Here is a 17,911-nt window from a genome sequence, read left to right on the forward strand (position 1 = left end):
GGATGATCGAGGAAGGCCCTCAGGGAAAGGCATTGTCGAGTTTTCAGGGAAGCCAGCTGCTCGCAAAGCTCTGGACAGATGCAGTGAAGGCTCCTTCCTGCTAACCACGTGAGTGAGGGGTTGTTTTCAGAAATATACCTTAGGTTGCTGCTTTCTTCTGTGGTCTGGGGAGTTAGCTTCTAGGAACCATATTCCTGTGTTCACTTAAAGATTTTTTATGCAATTCACTTCTCTACTAGGGTTTCCAGTATAATCTTAAATTAATGGACATGGTGGATTAAGAAGTCTTTCAGTAGGTTGTTACTTAATCTGTGTTAAATCCCCCTTTACTTTGAAGTTTTAGAATTCCAAAAAAGTTTTTGTCCATAGGTATCTATCTCTCTTACTATTTACTCTATATCATTATCTTGAGTTCCATAGATACCATATATAAAGGCTGCACTTAAGTACTCCACCTACTTAAAGGCTGTATTCAGAGATCTGATGCCTGACTTTATCCTGTCTACCCCAGATTCCACATAATAAAAGTCTTAGGTTACTTGGGGCTGGAACAATGAACCAGTGGCTCATGTAGAGAGGGTATAATTTGCTTAACACTGAGCTTCTTTATCCCAGATTTCCTAGGCCTGTGACTGTGGAGCCCATGGACCAGTTAGATGATGAAGAGGGACTTCCAGAGAAGTTGGTTATAAAGAACCAGCAATTTCACAAGTATGTGGTCCTGACAGATTCCCTGTTATGTGTTTGCTTATTCTTAAGGAAGCTTGTAAAGGGATGTGTAAAAGACATGTCTTTGCTGTATGTGTTAACTAGCAGCTATTATCTTTGCCCTTGGGAGGAATGCAGTGCTTATTTGGGAGAATCTTGGACAAAGTTTTAGTAACCCAGGAACCTTTTCTATAGGGAGCGAGAGCAGCCACCCAGGTTTGCACAGCCTGGCTCTTTTGAGTATGAGTATGCTATGCGCTGGAAGGCACTTATTGAGATGGAGAAGCAGCAGCAGGACCAAGTGGACCGAAACATCAAGGAAGCCCGTGAGAAGCTGGAGATGGAGATGGAGGCTGCTCGCCATGAACATCAGGTCATGCTAATGAGGCAGGGTGAGTGTAGGCCTATAAGTCTTAAGACTAGAAGCACAAAATAACTTTTTTCAGGAGTTTCTTTGCATCAGTAAGTAGAGAAAGGCCTAAAACTCTAGTTTTATTCTCTGAAGTATATATATATATATTTAAAACAACTGTCACTTTATTTTTGGTCTTTTGTCCTTTTAGAGCTGCACCCACAGCATATGGAGGTTCCCAGGCTAGGGGTCCAACCGGAGCTGTAGCTGCCAGCCTACGCCAGAGCCACAGCAACACCAGATCTGAGCCGCGTCTATGAGCTACACCACAGCTCATGGCAACGCCAGATCCTTAACCCACTGAGTGAGACCAGGGATTGAACCTGCAACCTCATGGTTCCTAGTTAGATTCGCTTCTGCTGGGCCACACTGGGAACTCCTGAAATATTTTGTTAATCTTGGAGATGTGGCAGAGGATACTGGATTCTGTGGAGGAGGAAATAATAGGTTTGACTTCATTTTTGTAATCTGGATACCTCAGAGGCCACTTGGGGATTAAATATCCTATTTGCTTTCTGGATCTTTTTTTTTTTTTTCTTAAGTCTTTTTGTCTTTTTAGGGCCTACACCCACAGCATATGGAGGTTCCCAGGCTGCTGGGGTCCAATCATGGAGCTGTAGCTGCTGGCCTAGGCCACAGCTACAGCAACGTGGGATCCAAGCCGAGTCTGTGACCTACACCACAGCTCATAGCAACACTGGATCCTTAACCCTCTGAGCGAGGCCAGGGATCAAACCCGCATCCTCGTGGATGCTAGTCAGGTTTGGTAACCACTGAGCCACGATAGGAACTCCTGCTTTCTGGATCTTTCTGGAAAATTACTGGGTATCTATGAGGAGAATGAAGAATACTCTTCGAGATTAATCTGTTATTTTTCTAGATTTGATGAGGCGTCAAGAAGAACTTCGGAGGATGGAAGAGCTGCATAACCAAGAAGTGCAAAAACGAAAGCAGTTGGAGCTCAGGTAATTTTTTTTTTCTCCAACTGTTTTTTCTCTGACAACTCTATAGAGGTAATGTTTGCTCCTGCTGCCTACTACCATGTTATCTCTTGCATTTGTAAATATGGTGGCAAATATTTCCTTGGTGCTTTTCAGGTTCTCCCTTTAGATGGGAGATGTTTCAGCTGCCCATGGTTCTGGGACTGCACTAAAAAAAGGAAAGCAGCTGAGTCCTGGTCTCATGAGGCTGGCTCCTTTGGGAGTCCCTTAAGGACTACTCTGGGTTACTTTATTTTTTAGGGCTGCACCCACTGCATATGGAGAATCCCAAGCTAAGGGTTGAATCAGAGCTGTAGCTGCTGGCCTACACCACAGCCACAGCAATGCCTGATCCGAGCCATGTCTGAGACCTACACCACAGCTCATGGCAACGCTGGATTTCTTAACCCACTGAGTGAGGCCACGAATTAAACCTGCATCCTCATGGATGCTAGTTAGATTCGTTTCTGCTGAGTCACGACGAGAACTCCTGGGTTGCTTTACAGCTGGGCACATTTAACAGTGAATTTCCTGGAGAGCTATGATTGTTTTCAGTAGGCTTTTGATCTCCTTGGCTGAGTCCTCTATTGAGGTAATCTATTGCAAGTTCTGGCTGGGAGGCCACTGCTTAAATATTTTGGTGACTCTCTGTAGACAGGAGGAGGAACGCAGGCGCCGTGAGGAAGAGATGCGGCGGCAGCAAGAAGAAATGATGCGGCGACAGCAGGAAGGATTCAAGGGAACCTTCCCTGATGCGGTATATCTCCCATGTGTCCATGATGTGCCGGGCCAGTCACAATATGACAAGCCCACCATGAGTTGTCTGTTAGGACTATAAAAGACACTAGGCTATGACCAATTTTTCTATTTTATGACACTCTTTTTAGAAGCATTCATAGGAAGGAAAGGTAAGGTTTGAAGAGGAGCTCTTCTTGCCTCACAGTTAATTTAGTATGAAAAGTTGGGGCCAGTGTATGTTGTTTAAACTCTGTGACTGCAGGATGAGATATATCCAGGCCTGGTCCTCTGATAACCTTGGCAGTTGTCATACAGGTTGGAGCCTTAGAAGAAATCAACTCTCTCTCTCCCCTTTTCTTTCATTTCTCCTGTTCCTAAGAGGAGACTCTGATTTGTGTTCTAGTTAGTATCTCTAACCTTGAATTCATTGTATAACTAGCAATGAGCTGTTGTTGATATTCCTCAGCTTGGTCTCAGTGAACTTAGGATATGTTGTCTATTTCGCTTAGTATGTGGTTCTCAGTGGATTTTGGTAGAATGCAGTGCTGTCTTGGACTATCTTGAGTGTTGTTTTGTTTTTCAGAGAGAGCAGGAGATACGGATGGGCCAGATGGCTATGGGAGGTAAAGACTTAGGTTTTCCTTTTTCTTTCTCATCTCTGGTGAACTATGTAGCTTCTCCTACCTAGTCTAAAATTTCTTTTTGGTCTTTTGTCTATTTAGGGCCACACCCACAGCGTATGGAGGTTCCCAGGCAAGGGGTCTAGTCGGAGCTGTAGCTGCCCGCCACAGCCACAGCCATGCTAGATCCGAGCCCTGTCTGTGACCTACACCCACAGCTCACAGCAATGCTGGATCTTTAACCTACTGAGCGAGGCCAAGGATTGAATCCATGTTCTCATGAATACTAGTCGATTTACTAACCAGTGAGCCACGATGGGAACTCCCAAACTAATCTAAATTTAACATTTCACATTTCTGGGAGCATCATTTTAGTGGAAGGGGAACACGTCTTGAATTGTTTCCTTTCGCACAGAAAAATGTTGACAATCTCTGTCTCCTGTACTGATCACACTACTCTGCTTTAGGTGCTATGGGCATAAACAACAGAGGCGCCATGCCCCCTGCTCCTGTGCCAGCTGGTACACCAGCTCCTCCAGGACCTGCCACTATGATGCCAGATGGAACCTTGGGATTGGTAATAAACTGCAGGGCATTATAGTAACTGTAAATGTTGATAGGAGGAGAAAGGACTTAGGCTTCATGGTCCCTGGGCCTGCCAGACAGTTTTGCTCAGATAACAGTTTTTAGGATCACTTTAGGATTACTTTAAGGATCAGTTTTTAGGATTACTTTAAGATCTCTGTTTTTGAGTTTTATGCAAATCCATTCTCAAACTATATTCTTTCTAGGAGTTAAGCAAGTACCTCTCTCTGACTGGCTAGTGTGTTTGTTTTTTGTCTTTGTAGGGCCACACCCATCACATATGGAAGTTCCCAGGCTAGGGGAATCAGAGCTGAAGCTGTTAGGCCTATGCCACAGCCACAGCAACGAGGGATCTGAGCCCTGTCTACGACCTATACCACATCTCACAGGCAACACTGGATCTTTAACCCACTGAGCAAGGCCAGGGATCAAACCTGCATTCTCACGGATGCTTGTTCGGCTTCATTAACCTCTGAGCCACAACAGGAACTCCTCTCTGACTGGCTATTGTTGATGGACTGTTTAGTTGCTACTTTGGGTGAATAGGTTCTTTTTTGGACGGAAGGCAACAAAGACTGGACATTATCACATGAAATAGATGTGAGTCCAAAAGTTTAATGGCTCAGACAATCCTGAGGTAGTTTTAGTTGTAATGTCAAAATGTTAAAGTTAGGTAGGCTTAAGGTTGCTAAAGAGTGATGGCCTTCCCTTGTCCATATACCTAGTTCAAGAAAAAGGATTTAGCTTTAATTTATTCAGCATAGGAATTTAGTATGTCATATTCTTATCCTATAGGAATAGGGATAGTATGTTAAAGATAGGATGGTTGGGTGGGACCGTATTTCAAGCAGCTTTCCTTTGGGAATGTCTGCTAGAGTTCTAAATAGGCTTAGTCACCCCTACCATCCAGAGCCTTGAATACTTGGGTGGAAATGGCCTCCGGGGAGGAGCTATAGATGGGTGGGAAGTTTAGGGCATAGGTTATATTGTAATGTTTCTCTCTTTCTCTTCAAGACCCCACCAACAACTGAACGCTTTGGCCAAGCTGCTACAATGGAAGGAATTGGGGCAATTGGTGGAACCCCTCCAGCATTCAACCGTGCAGCTCCTGGAGCTGAATTTGCTCCAAACAAACGTCGCCGATACTAATAAAATTGCAGTGTCTAGTTTCCCAAAACCCTTAAAAGAAGGACCCTTTTTGGACTAGCTGAATTCTACCCTGGAAAGTGTTAGGGATTCCTCCAATAGTTAGGTCTTCCCTGCCTGTACTACTCCAAGGAGTATGCTGGAGGCAGAGGGTAAGGGAGGGGCGGTATTGAACAAATCAGTTCTGTGTGGTATATCCTTTAACTAACCAATTCTGTGTGGTGCATTCCTGAAGTCTAGTGTGATTGTTGAGAGCCTGGGAGAGTCAGGGAGCCCTGGTAAAATGGATCCAGTTAGAGCCCCCATTAATCATTCCACTCTGTCCATCCTGTTCTATTTGCTTTCTTGTACCCCTCCCAGCCTCCACCCCAGAGACACTGCCACATATACCACAAAAACCAAACATCCCCCAATGACCTTGGCCCCATTGCTCCGTTCACTCTGAGGTGGGAATTCAGGCAAATGTCCGCAGAGGTCACAGACAACATAATGTACGGTTCTGTTATATCCCATATATTACCCCTTCATGTCCTAAGGAAGACATTTTCTCTTAGAGATTTTCATTTAGTATATCTTTAACAAAATCTTGTGTTGACTTGCCTCCATCTTTTTCTTGGGTAAGGACAACCCAAGAATGGCCCTTCCTTTTGTGTCTATGATGTTGCTGTACACAGCTTTTCTCGATAGGCCTAGTACAATCTTGAGAACAGGGTTGCTGTATGCGGAAGGTTGGACAGTAGCTCTTAGCTTTGCCTATTTTAGGTAGTTATGCTGTGCATTTTTTTATTGGTGTACCATGTTTGATTTGTCCCTGATAACCTTTGGAGTTTTTCTGAGAAATGGAGAAGTAATGCAACATCAACTTATTAAAATACATTTTAAGCCTTTTAATTTTCTGTGCTGTTTTTGAAGGGGAAGGGCAGGCGGGGAGGCTCTGTAAGAATAATCCTTTATGACCTTTTGCTTAACATATTAATCCATCTAGACAAAACATGGGGAGGTTGGATGCACACTGGCTGAAGTGGCTGATAAAATCCCATGCTGTTGGTACGCAGAAGTAATGAGGGTGGGAGGAGAGCTGCTGCTTTGAAAGAGGAAGAAAATGGGCTGGAGCAATTGGGGTACTTTGAGAGGGGAGGGGGCTCAAAATTGGTATTCATTTCTGAGCAGCTGCTGGTATGTCAGGAGCTTGGAATTGGCATGGTAAATCTAAAACCGGCAATAGTTAGCTGACCTCATCCAAGTTCCAAGCACTACTCTGCCTGATCCTTTTTTCTTGAGCCCCAGAGCTAAAATGTTCCTGAGCTCTTTCCTATTGGCTGGGAAGACCAGTTGAAGTTCCCTTGCCCATGTTAGGACGCGTACGCCTCCTGAACTAAAGATAGAAACAGCTGGCCCTTCCAGGCAGCTAAAAGCCTCCAGACTAAGAGGTGTTCCCCAATCGGCAGCCAGACTCCTTGAAATACCCTTTGAATAATTCTACCAAGGCCTCATGTCTCTACTCTGCCATAACAAAGGCTGTGGGCAACACTTTGATCCCCAAACCAACCTTCCTGGTGAGTAATTCTGACTTTGGCCAAGGGCGGTGTGGGTGCTGGGGTAGTTGTCAGCTGTGGGCAGTCTGGTAAAAGCAGAAAATTTAGTGTACCTGCCTTAGTTTAATTGGTGTGAGTGATCTTCAGACTTACACTGGTTTTTTTTTTTGTTTGTTTGTTTGTTTGTTTTTTACATTATAAGCATATAAACCTGGAAAACTATAAGTATATAAATCCAGAGAAGAGGTGAGAAGTGATGCTTGGTATAGTTACCTTCCCTTCCTTGATCCTTCTACTGATATCCACAGATTCCTGTTGCCATCACCCTGGGGTCCCAGTCTTCCATGATGCACTTAAGGTGAGGAATAAGCAAGGGGAGATAGCAAGAGCATTTCCTGAAAGAAAGATACCCAGGGAATCTGAGACGGGTCTCTTGTTATCAGGGTTGGTCCTGCTGCCGGAAGCGAACTGTAGATTTCTCTGAGTTCTTAAATATCAAGGTAAATTCTTTACTTCCTTGGATTCTGCCCGATTAGAAGGATTCTATCCCTAATCCTCTCTCCTTATCTGTACTAGGGCTGTACTGTGGGACCCCACTGTGCTGAGAAGCTCCCTGAAGCCCCTCAACCTGAGGGCCCTGCAACAAGCAGTTCACTTCTGGAGCAAAAGCCTCCGAATACGATTCCAAAGTCAGCAGAGACGTTGCGCCGGGAGAGGCCCAAGTAAAGAGGAGGAGGTCCCTGGGTTTTTCCTATATTCATGGAACTTCCTAGGAGTGATTAATGGGTCATTGAGGTTTGGGAACTAGGGACTAGAGATGTGAGGAGACCCAAGTGTCAGGGTTTGGTGTATTTTTTTTTTTTGCCTTGGGGGAAATTTGTGTCCAGAAATAATGTCCTTTGCTTTAAGGTGGTATGGGGTGATGGGATAGGTGTTTTGTATTTCTTTTTTTTTTTTTTTTCTCCTGGAAATTCTCAGGCCAGGGATAGAACCTGAGCCCAGCAGGGACAACACCAACACCAGATCTTTAAACTGCTAGATCACCAGGGAACTCCAGGGATAGGCAATTTTTTTTTTTTTTTTTTTTTTTTTTGTCTTTTTAGGGCCACACCCGCGGCATATGGAGGTTCCCAGGCTAGGGGTCTAATCTGAGCTACAGCTGCCCGCCTACACCACAGCCACAGCAACACAGGATCTGAGCTGCACCTGCGACCTACACCACAGCTCATCGCAAATCGGAATCCTTAATCCACTGAGCGAGGCCAGGGATTGAACCCACAACCTAATGGCTAGGATAGGCATTTTGAATTAACAGAATAGATTAGCCCCTCACAAATATACACTTAGTTGTAACACACAGGGGAGTTTTGAGAATGACTTGATATTTTTCCTTTTGGAAAAGAGCTTTAAAATAAGTTTTACAGCAAGAAAAGGATATAGTAGGAAGTTCCCTTGTGGTGCAACAATTGAAGGCTCTGGGGTTGCCACTGCAGTGGCTTGGGTCATTGTAGTGGTGCAGTGGATTCAATTCCTGGCCTGGGAAATTTCACATGCTGAGGGCACGGCCAAAAATTAAATTAATTAAAAAAATTTTTTATTATAATTGATTTACAAAGACATTTTTTTGAGGGGGAGTTCCCGTCATGGCCCAGTGGTTAACGAACCCGACTAACATCCATGAGGATGTGGGTTTGATCCCTGGCCTCGCTCAGTGGGTTAAGGATCCCTCGTTGCCGTGAGCTGTGATGTAGCTCACAGATGTGGCTTGGATGCTGTGTTGCTGTGGCTGTGGCGTAGGCTGGCAGCTACAGCTCCAATTGGAATCCTAGCCTGGGAACCTCCATACGCCATGGGTGTGGCCCTAAAGAAACAAAAAAAAAACCAAAAAAAATTTTTTTTTAATTTTATTTATTTTATTTTTTTGATTTTCAGGGCTGTACCCACAGCATATGGAGGTCCCAGGCTAGGAGTCGAATCGGAGCTACAGCTGCCAGCCTACACCACAGTTCAGGGCAATGCCGGATCCTTAACCCACTGATCGAGGCCAGGGATTGAACCTGCAACCTCATGGTTCTTAGTCGGATTTGTTTCTGTTGCACCATGATGGGAATTCCCCAAAATAATTTTTTTTAGAAGAAAAGGATAGGAGTTCCCATCGTGGTTCAGCGGTAACGAACCCAACAAGTGTCCCATGAGGATGCAAACCCTGGCCTTGATCAGTGGGTTAAGGATCGGGTGTTTCTGTGGCTGTGGTATAGGCTGGCAGCTGCAGCTCCAATTCGATCCCTAGCCTGGGAACTTCCATATGCCATACCTAAAAAGACAAAAAAATTAAAAATAAATTTAAAAAGTAAAAAGAATAGGATATAGTAGTATTGGCAATCAGGAGGCTCCAGAGAAGAATAAGTTAATTTTGAGGAAGTAGTATGAGCAACAGAAGAAAGTCATATTAGGGCTACAATTATTAGATGAAGAGAAAGAGGAGTGATGCACTTCTACAGAGAAATATGGTTGGATTAAGCAACAGAATAGATGGGTAAGAGAAGCCCTGGGAAGTTCCCCAGGGTTCAAGGGTTTGGCATGTCCACAGAGAAGAAAATGGGCAATGGGTTGCTACCCATCTTCTCTAACCCCACCACACTTCTTTGATTCCATTTCCACTGGTGGGAATGTTGGAGTTGTTGATCACGGTTAGTGGGTCAGCATTAAATCGCGCCACCCACATCCCCTAGGTCAGATCTGCCTCCAAAGCTGCTTCCACTAAATATATCCCAAGCCCTGGAAATGGCACTGGAACAGAAGGAATTAGACCAAGAACCTGGAGCAGGTAAGTGGGTCCTTCATAGGACAGGTTTTGGGATTTCCCTTATGTCTCATAATGTAACTACACGGCATTACTTCTACAGTGGCTGTGGCTCGACCCCCTGGCTCAGGAACTTCCATATGCCGCAGGTGCGGCCACTTGTTTAAAAAAAAAAAAAAAAAAGACAGGTCTTGTATACTGGAATTTAGTGAAAATGGCAGTTGGGTAGAGAAAATGAATAGGTTCCTGACCCTGTTTCCTTTGCCCAGGACTTGACAGTAGTCTGATCCAGACTGGTGCCAGCTGCCAGAACCCAGGATGTGATGCTGTGAGTGTGTGGAGGACTCAAGCATGTGGCTGAGAGATGCTACACCTGAGGGATGACTGGGTATAGGTATGGGGCTGCATGGGTACATTTTAAAATGACTCGATTCTTTTCCTGATTCTCCTTTATCTGTCTTAGGTTTACCAAGGCTCGGAGAGTGATGCTACTCCCTGTACCTACCACCCAGGAGCACCTCGATTCCATGAGGGGTGATGGAGGGGACTGGGTGGGCTGTGAGACAGGTTTCTCCCAATGTTGATCACAAGATGGAAGTGGGGGGCTTCTGGGGAGGGAAAAGGAGATTCAGTTGAATCGTGTTCCTACCTCAGGATGAAGTCTTGGAGCTGTTGTGGCATCCAGACCCTGGATTTTGGGGTATTTCTGGCACAGCCAGGATGCAGAGTTGGTAGACATGACTGGGGGAAGAAGGTAAGTCTTGACGTTCCTGAACTTTTGATTAGAACCCAATTCCAAAATAATTTCTCCTCCCTGTACCTCATGTTTTGTCCCTTTTGCATGGACCAAGTAAGATTCTACTCTTTATTCTTTACCAGCCCAGCGGTTTTGCAATAAGGAGGTAGTGTTAAACTTTCTGAGACTGTTTCTTCTCCACATACACCGTGAGAACTCCTCTTGGGTTAAGAGTTCATTCTTACCACCCACATTTCACATCTACATTTTAGCTGCTGGCATCTTGCCGTCACGATTGGCACCAGACAGATTCCTTAGTAGTGGTGACTGTATACGGCCAGATTCCACTTCCTGCGTTCAATTGGGTGAAGGCCAGTCAAACTGAGGTGAGGAATGTCTGATGCTGGATGGGAGGCCAGTGAATTGGGTGATGCTATAATCTTACAGGCAGCATTGCCATAGGCAGTTAACATGTAGGCTCCGTAGTCCTCTGAGAGGAAGGTAGAGCTATTAGGTCAGGGTTATCTGGCTGACTTGTGGATGTAGGGATTATACCACGGGCCTGCTTTGCTGATGTAATAACTTGTTCTGACCTGGGATTGTTACTACCTCTGTAATTCTTTTCTCTCAGCTTCATATCCACATTGTCTTTGATGGGAACCGTGTGTTCCAAGCACAGATGAAGCTCTGGGGGGTAAGTGAAGATAAAGGGGCACAGGTGGGGGAGGAAGATGGGGTGAAAAGAAGGGCCAGATTGGAATGAATAGAGGGTGTCTTGAGGGAAGGAGTCTTAGTGGGAAAGTGAAGGTTTTCTCTTCATTTGCTTTGATATTCTTTCTCTCTCCCTCTTCCTCCTTTTTCTCCCTCTCCCCCCACTTCTCCTTTCTTTCCTTTCTCTCCCTTACTATAATCTTATTCCTTCCCTATATTTTTCCTCACTTCACATTTAAAAATTTTTCTCCATGTCATTCATCACCACCCTACCCTGACCCCAACCTTTTGATTTCCTCATTTTCGCTTCTTTGTTCCTCTATCTCTCCCTCCTCCTCAGGTTGTAAACGTGGAGCAGAGCTCTGTCTCCTTGATGCCATCTCGGGTTGAAATCTCCCTGGTCAAGGCTGACCCAGGATTCTGGGCCCAGCTGGAGCACCCCGATGCACTGGCTGAGAAGTCTAAGTCAGGGGTTGGGTTAGAGATGGATGAGGAAGAATCTGAGGATTCAGATGATGATCTGAGCTGGACAGAGGAGGAGGAGGAAGCGATGGGGGAATAGTGACACCAGACAACTAAGTGTCTAGATAGGACCTCAGTGACTCCCTTAGAATCTCAAAGACCAGGATATGGTTGACCATGTGGTGTCATTGAACAGCAGGAGGCAGAAGGCGAGGAGAACAAAAGTGTCCAAACCATCCTGTTTTTTTTTCCTTTAAATAAATCTTGTATTCTGCAGTTTCACATAGTGTCGTTCTCTCACCTCTAAAATTGTATTCATTCCCTTCAGCTTCTATGTGTGTTCAACACACATGCGTGAAAACAAGCACATTGCACATGCAATCAATTCTTCACAACCACCAGGTATTTTACTAAGTACTTACGATGTACCCAGTTATATAGTTTACAGGTATCTGAAAAACAAGACTTATTCATTCCTCTTAGGAAAATTATAGTCTGACTGACAAGTCAAGGCTAATCTACATGAAATAATAATAAACATTATAGGATAGTTTGAGTGCTAAATTGTGCACTACAGTTTTTAAAAGCTGTTAGAGTTGGGAGAATGGAGTGATTAATGTGGACTGTAGTAGAAAGGGAAAGCTCCATGGAAGAAGTACATTTTGTTATAGCTTTATTGAGATACCCTACACATCCCATACAACTTACTCATTCTAAGTGTAAAATTCAGTGTTTTTTTTTTTTAAGTATACTTAGAGTCGTGCAACCACAGTCAATTTTAGAATGTTTGCATCACTCCAAAAAGAAACCCTATACCCATTATCAATCACTCCCAATTTCCCCCTGGACTCATAGTCCTAGGCAGCCACTGATCTACTCTCTGTTTCCATATATTTACCTATTCTGGATGTTCCATATGAATGGAATCATACGATATGCGATCGCTTGTGACAGGCTTCTTTCATTTAGGATAATATTTTTAGAGTTGGGTTTTTTTTTTTTTTTGAAACATCAATGGCTTATTGGATGGGGGTAGGATAATATTTTTAAGGTTCATCCATGTTATCACATGTATCAATACTTCATTCATTTTAATGGCCAAATAATACTTCACTGTGTGGATATTACCACTTTTGTTTTATCTCTTCATCAGTTGAGGTACATTTGGGTTGTTCCACTTTTTGGCTATTATGAATGGCTGTTATGAACATTAATGTTCAAGTTTTTATGTGGACATACATTTACGTTTCTCTTGGATATATATTAAGGGTATATTGGAGTGTAATTCATGGGGAAAATGGTAACTTTTAACCTTTCAAGGAACTGTCAGACTATTTTCCAAAGAGGATGCGTCATTTTACATTCCCACCAGCAGTGTAAGAAGGTTCCTGTTTCTCTACATCCTTGATAGCACTTGTTACTTACTTATCTCTTTAAATTATAGCCATCCTATCAGGTGTGAAGTGGAATCTCATTGTGGCTCTAATTTGCCTATCCCTGATGGCTAATGATGCTGAGCATCTTTACAAGTGTTTATTGGCCATTTGTGTATCTTATTTGGATAAATGTCTGTTCAAATCCTTTGCCCATTTGGGAGTTCCCTTCATGATTCAGCAGTAACAGACATGACTAGTATCCATGAGGACGTGGGTTCGATCCTTGGCCTCGCTCAGTGGGTTAAGGATCTAGTGTTTCTGTGAGCTGTGGTGTAAGTCACAGATGCAGTGTGGATCTGGCATTGCTGTGGTTTAAGCCAGCAGCTATAGCTCTAATTTGATCCTTAGCCTGAGAACTTCCATATGCTGTGAGTGCAGCCCTAAAAAGACAAAAAAAAAAAAAATCCTTTGCCCATTTGTTAATTGGATTGTCTTTTTATTGAGTTATAAGTGTATGTATGTGTATATATAAATACACACACACACACACACACACGTGCGTGCGCGCGCACTGGAGACAAGCTTATTGTCAGGTATATGATTTATAAATATTTTCTCCCATTCTGCATGATGTCTGTCCACTTCCTTGATGGTGTCGTTTGATACAGAAAGGTTTTTACTTTTTATGAAGTCTAATTTATCCATTTTTCCTTTGGTTGCTTTTGCTTTTGATGTCATATCCCAGAAACCACTGCCTAATCCAAGGTCATGAAATTCTACTCCTATATTTTCTACTAAGAGTTTTATAGTTTTAGCTCTTACATTTAAGTTTTTGATCCATCTTGAGTTAGTTTTTGTATGTGGTATAAGGTAGGTATCCAGCTTTGCATTTTTGCATATGAATATCCTGTTGTCCCAGCACAGTTTGTGGAAAAGACTATTCTATCCCCAGTGACTTGTCCTGGCCCCTAGTTGAAAAGCAATTAACCATAAATGTGAGAGTTAAGAAATGTATTTTGAATGTAAATTTGACGGATGAAAAATTTGGATGGGTATGGAAGAATAGGGAGAGCCAGGCTTGGGTAGGAAGGTGTTTTATTTTATTTGTTGTGTTTCATTTTAAATTCCAAAAGCAATACATTTTCGATACAGAAAGAAGTATGTAGAGTAAAAAGCAAATGCTCCTCTTCAGATTCTCCAAGCTTTTTCCTTTTACTGTTTGTAACTACTGCTAACATTTCAGAGTACACTCTTGTTTAAGTGAGGGAACAAAAAGGTGAAGTGTGGCTCAATTGGGAGGAGCTTAAAATTCTAGATCAAGGATTTTGAACATGAATTAAAAGAACTGAAAAAGCATTATAGGGGAGTTCCCTTGTGGTGCAATGGGTTAAGGATCCCGCATTGTCACTGCATTGGCTTGGGTCATTGCTGTGGCATAGGTTCAATCCCTGGCCTGGGAACTTCCACATGTCACAGCTGCAGCAAAAAAAAAAAAAAAAAGGCATTATATGAGTTCCATGCTGGCCTAGTGGTTGGGGATCTGGCATTGTCACTGCTGCAGTGTGGGTTAGATCCCTGGCCCAGGAACTTCCATATGCTGCAGGTATGCCCCTCCCTCCCCCCAAAAAAGGCATTGTAAGCCTTTTAATTTTATTTTTTATTTTATTATTATTATATTATTATTATTTTTGTATTTTTAGGGCCACACTCACGGGATATGGAGGTTCCCAGGCTAGGGGTAGGATCAGAGCTGTAGCTGCAGCCTATGCTACAGCCACAGCAACTGCCAGATCCAAGCTGCATCTGCATCCTTCAGCACAACTCACGGGAATGCTGGATCCTTAACCCACTGAGCGAGGCCTAGGATCCAACCCGCGGCCTCATGGGTACTAGTTGGATTTGTTTCCTCTGTGCCGTAACAGGAACTCCCCTAAATTTAGATTTTTAATCAGATATTTCTTTTTTGATTTACTCCCTCAACAAGGTGGCCGAGAATCTAGGAGATTCAAACTCTGAGAAACTTCAAACTAGGAAGCTCACTAAGCCTCAGATGATCTCAAGAGTTCTTCATAGAACCCTTTCCTCTCAGTTCAGATTCAAGGAACATAAAGTTTCATTGGGAGCTAGGAGTAAGATGGACGTGGGAGAATGGACATGGGCAGCAAAGATAAGGAATTGATCACAGAAAAGCCTGGCTGAGGATTTGGAGATGAAGCAAAATTAGGGGATATTAGGGGATGCATCCAGGAGTATGACTTCTTCCTTGCAGAGAAGTTTGATCAGAGGTAAAGAGGCTACCTGGACCTTCAAGATATTGAACAATTCTGGCTCAGCTTTCTACTCTCATTCTGTGGATTTGAAGTGCAAATAAAGTTTCCCCTTGAATTGAACCCCTCAGATCCTTTCTAACCCTGTCAGCAGTTCACCTTTATTGTCATTTTTCTTTGGGTGAGTTAATAGTAAAAGGGGCTTTGGAGGACATTTTTAAAAAATTTAGAGGTGTAAAATGTATATAGAAGAGTGCATAAGCACACTAATCTTAAATGTACAACTTTTTTCTGTCTTACCAAAATCAGGAGACAAGCAACTACTCAGAATACCTGGAGAGGATGGAGGCAAGGAATCAAAAAGTTCAAGTAACCCTTTCTGTATATAGACTTGACACACAAAACTTCAGATTTTCAGCATTAATAGTGTATTAGCTCATTTTACACAGCCCAAAGCCCAAAATGAAAGTTTCAAGCAGGTGTATAACATTATTAACAACAACAACAATAACCAGAGCTACCATTTCTGATACAAACTAACATTCCAGGAACCATGCTAAGTGCTTTACATGCATTATCTCGTTTAATCCCCCCACTTCCCATCAAATTTACATATTGTTCACAGTAGCACAAATCCTCTCCCTGCCTCCTTTTATGCTTCTCATTTCTTTTCACTGTGCTTTATAGCCTATCCCCTCACCTATTCCCAAAAACCTTGTACTATTTTTGTACTATTTTTGTGTGTGTATGTTTTTAGGGCTGCACCTGCAGCATATGGAAGTTCCCCAGGCTAGGGGTCAAATCGGAACTGCAATGACTGGCCTACACCCCAGCCAGCAACACCAGATCCTTAGCCCACTGAGTGAGGCCAGGGATCAAACTGCGTCCTCATGGATAATAGTTGGGTTTGTTAGGGCTGGGCCACAATGGGAACTCCAGAAACCTTACACTATTATTCTTTCTATTTCCTGTTTGTTCAACCTTTCCCTCTCATTGGATATTTTCATTGACATTTAAACAAGCTCAGGTCTCTCCAGTCTACAAAAATAATTTTCCTTGACTTCACATCCCTCTCCAGCTTCTACTTAACCCTCTTCTCTCCTTTATAACCAAACTTATTGAAATAACTACTCTTTTTTTCTTCTTCCTATTCTTCTTCTTTTTTTTTTTTTTTTTTTTTTTTGGTCTTTTGTCTTTTTTTAGGACCACACCCGTGGCATATGGAGGTTCCCAGGCTAGGGGTCTAATCAGAGCTACAGCTGCTGGCCTACGCCACAGCCACAGCCACACCAGATCCAAGCTGCGTCTGCAACCTACACCATAGCTCACAGCAACACCAGATCCTTAACGCACTGAGCGAGGCCAGGGATCAAACCCACAACCTCATGGTTCCTAGTGCCAAGACAGGAACTCCTTGAAATAACTACTGTTTTTCCATTTCCTTCTTCTTCTTTTTTTTTTTTTTTTTTTTTTTTTTTTTTGGTTTCAAACAATTTTATTTAGGGATTCCACTTTCACTCCTCAGTAGATTTTATGTATTTCTCATATGCTTCTTCACTCATTAGTTCATCCAGTTCTGAAGGGTTACTGAGTGTCATCTTGATCAGCCAACCATCTTCATAACAAGATTTGTTGACAAGTCCTAGATTTTCTGCTAGAGCTTCATTGATTTCAGTTACTTCTCCTGATAGAGGAGAATAGAGTTCATTAGCAGCTTTCACACTTTTCCAAAGCACCAAACTCCTCTTGTTTGTTCAATTTTGTTCCAACTTTGGGCAGACTACAACATCTCCCAAAGCTTCCTGTGCAAAATTGCTGATTCCCACTGTTCCAATGCCATTTTCTGTTGTTATCCATTCATGTTTGTCTGTCAATTTTCTCACCCAGAGCAGAGCCGATCAGGTGCACAGCAACCAGACCGCGCCCGCCCGCAGCCCCCAAGGCCTCAGCAGGCAGGGCCCTGCGGGCACAGAAATGATGCATAAGTTGGAGACCGCAGCCTGCTCCATTTCCTTTTTCTAATCCATTCACAACACATTTCAATCTGACTTCAACCCAACCCCCTCGATCTGTGGTGGTAAGATTACCATTGGCCACCAAGTCACTAAATCCAATGGATACTTTTAGTCCTCATCTTAATCTCTCGAGCAAGATTTGACATTCACGATGTTTTCTTCTTTGAAATACATCTCATACATTGGTTGCTATGACCTGTCACTTCTCTTGGTTGTCTTCCTACTTCTCTGGCTATTCCTTTCAGTCTCCTTTCCTGACTTCTCTTCTACTTGGTCATTCAATGATGAAGTTCCTCAGGACTCAGTCCTAGACTTGAACTCTTCATATATATAACTGTCTTCTAGACACTCTCAGCTGTGCCCATGACTTCAAATATTACCCACATGCAGATGACTCACATTTTTATCTTTGGGCCACATCTTTCCTTCGAGGTCCAAAACTATGTATAATAATAATAGCTAAGGCAGATTTAGAACAGTGTCTGGCATATAGTAAGTACTATGTAAGTGTTTGCTATTATTAGTACCACTACTATTCCTCTTTCTCATCACCAAAAGCTTTCACCTTGGCCTAATGGGAAGGTTGGAGTGTTTTTTTTTTTTTCCCCCTTTGGAGAGGAGGGACCCATTTCCAATATCCAATTTTATAATGTTTCAGTAAAAAAATAGGATTTCCTTTTTCTTTTTTTTCTTTTTTCTTTTTCTTTTGTCTTTTTAGGGCCACACCAGTGACATACGGAAGTTCCCAGGCTAGGGGTCAAATTGGAGGTACAGCTGCTGGCGTACACCACAGCCACAGTCACAGCAAACTGGGATC

The 17,911-nt window shown here is 43.1% G+C and overlaps 1 protein-coding gene across 2 annotated transcripts; it reads left to right on the forward strand.

Moving 5' to 3' along the window:
* Nucleotides 6,592-11,716, forward strand: ITGB1BP2 (integrin subunit beta 1 binding protein 2). 2 transcript variants are annotated; one of them, XM_021079567.1, is made up of 11 exons: nt 6,592-6,745; nt 6,927-7,082; nt 7,168-7,224; nt 7,301-7,446; nt 9,457-9,551; nt 9,797-9,855; nt 9,991-10,061; nt 10,182-10,281; nt 10,536-10,649; nt 10,895-10,957; nt 11,315-11,716. In XM_021079567.1, exons 2-11 carry the CDS (start codon nt 6,981-6,983, stop codon nt 11,534-11,536), a joined length of 1,029 nt encoding a protein of 342 aa, XP_020935226.1. In that variant the 5' UTR covers nt 6,592-6,745; nt 6,927-6,980; the 3' UTR covers nt 11,537-11,716.

The sequence above is a fragment of the Sus scrofa genome, chromosome X, assembly GCF_000003025.6.
Source record: "Sus scrofa isolate TJ Tabasco breed Duroc chromosome X, Sscrofa11.1, whole genome shotgun sequence".
NCBI lineage: Eukaryota > Metazoa > Chordata > Mammalia > Artiodactyla > Suidae > Sus > Sus scrofa.

Bases quoted from the DNA above. Each gene is read 5' to 3' on its own strand.
- ITGB1BP2 (XM_021079567.1), top strand. From the start codon at position 6,981: ATGCTTGGTATAGTTACCTTCCCTTCCTTGATCCTTCTACTGATATCC. The intron at 9,552-9,796 runs GTAAGTGGGTCC...TCCTTTGCCCAG, and splicing joins AGACCAAGAACCTGGAGCAG to GACTTGACAGTAGTCTGATC. The intron at 10,062-10,181 runs GTGATGGAGGGG...TTCCTACCTCAG, and splicing joins GCACCTCGATTCCATGAGGG to GATGAAGTCTTGGAGCTGTT.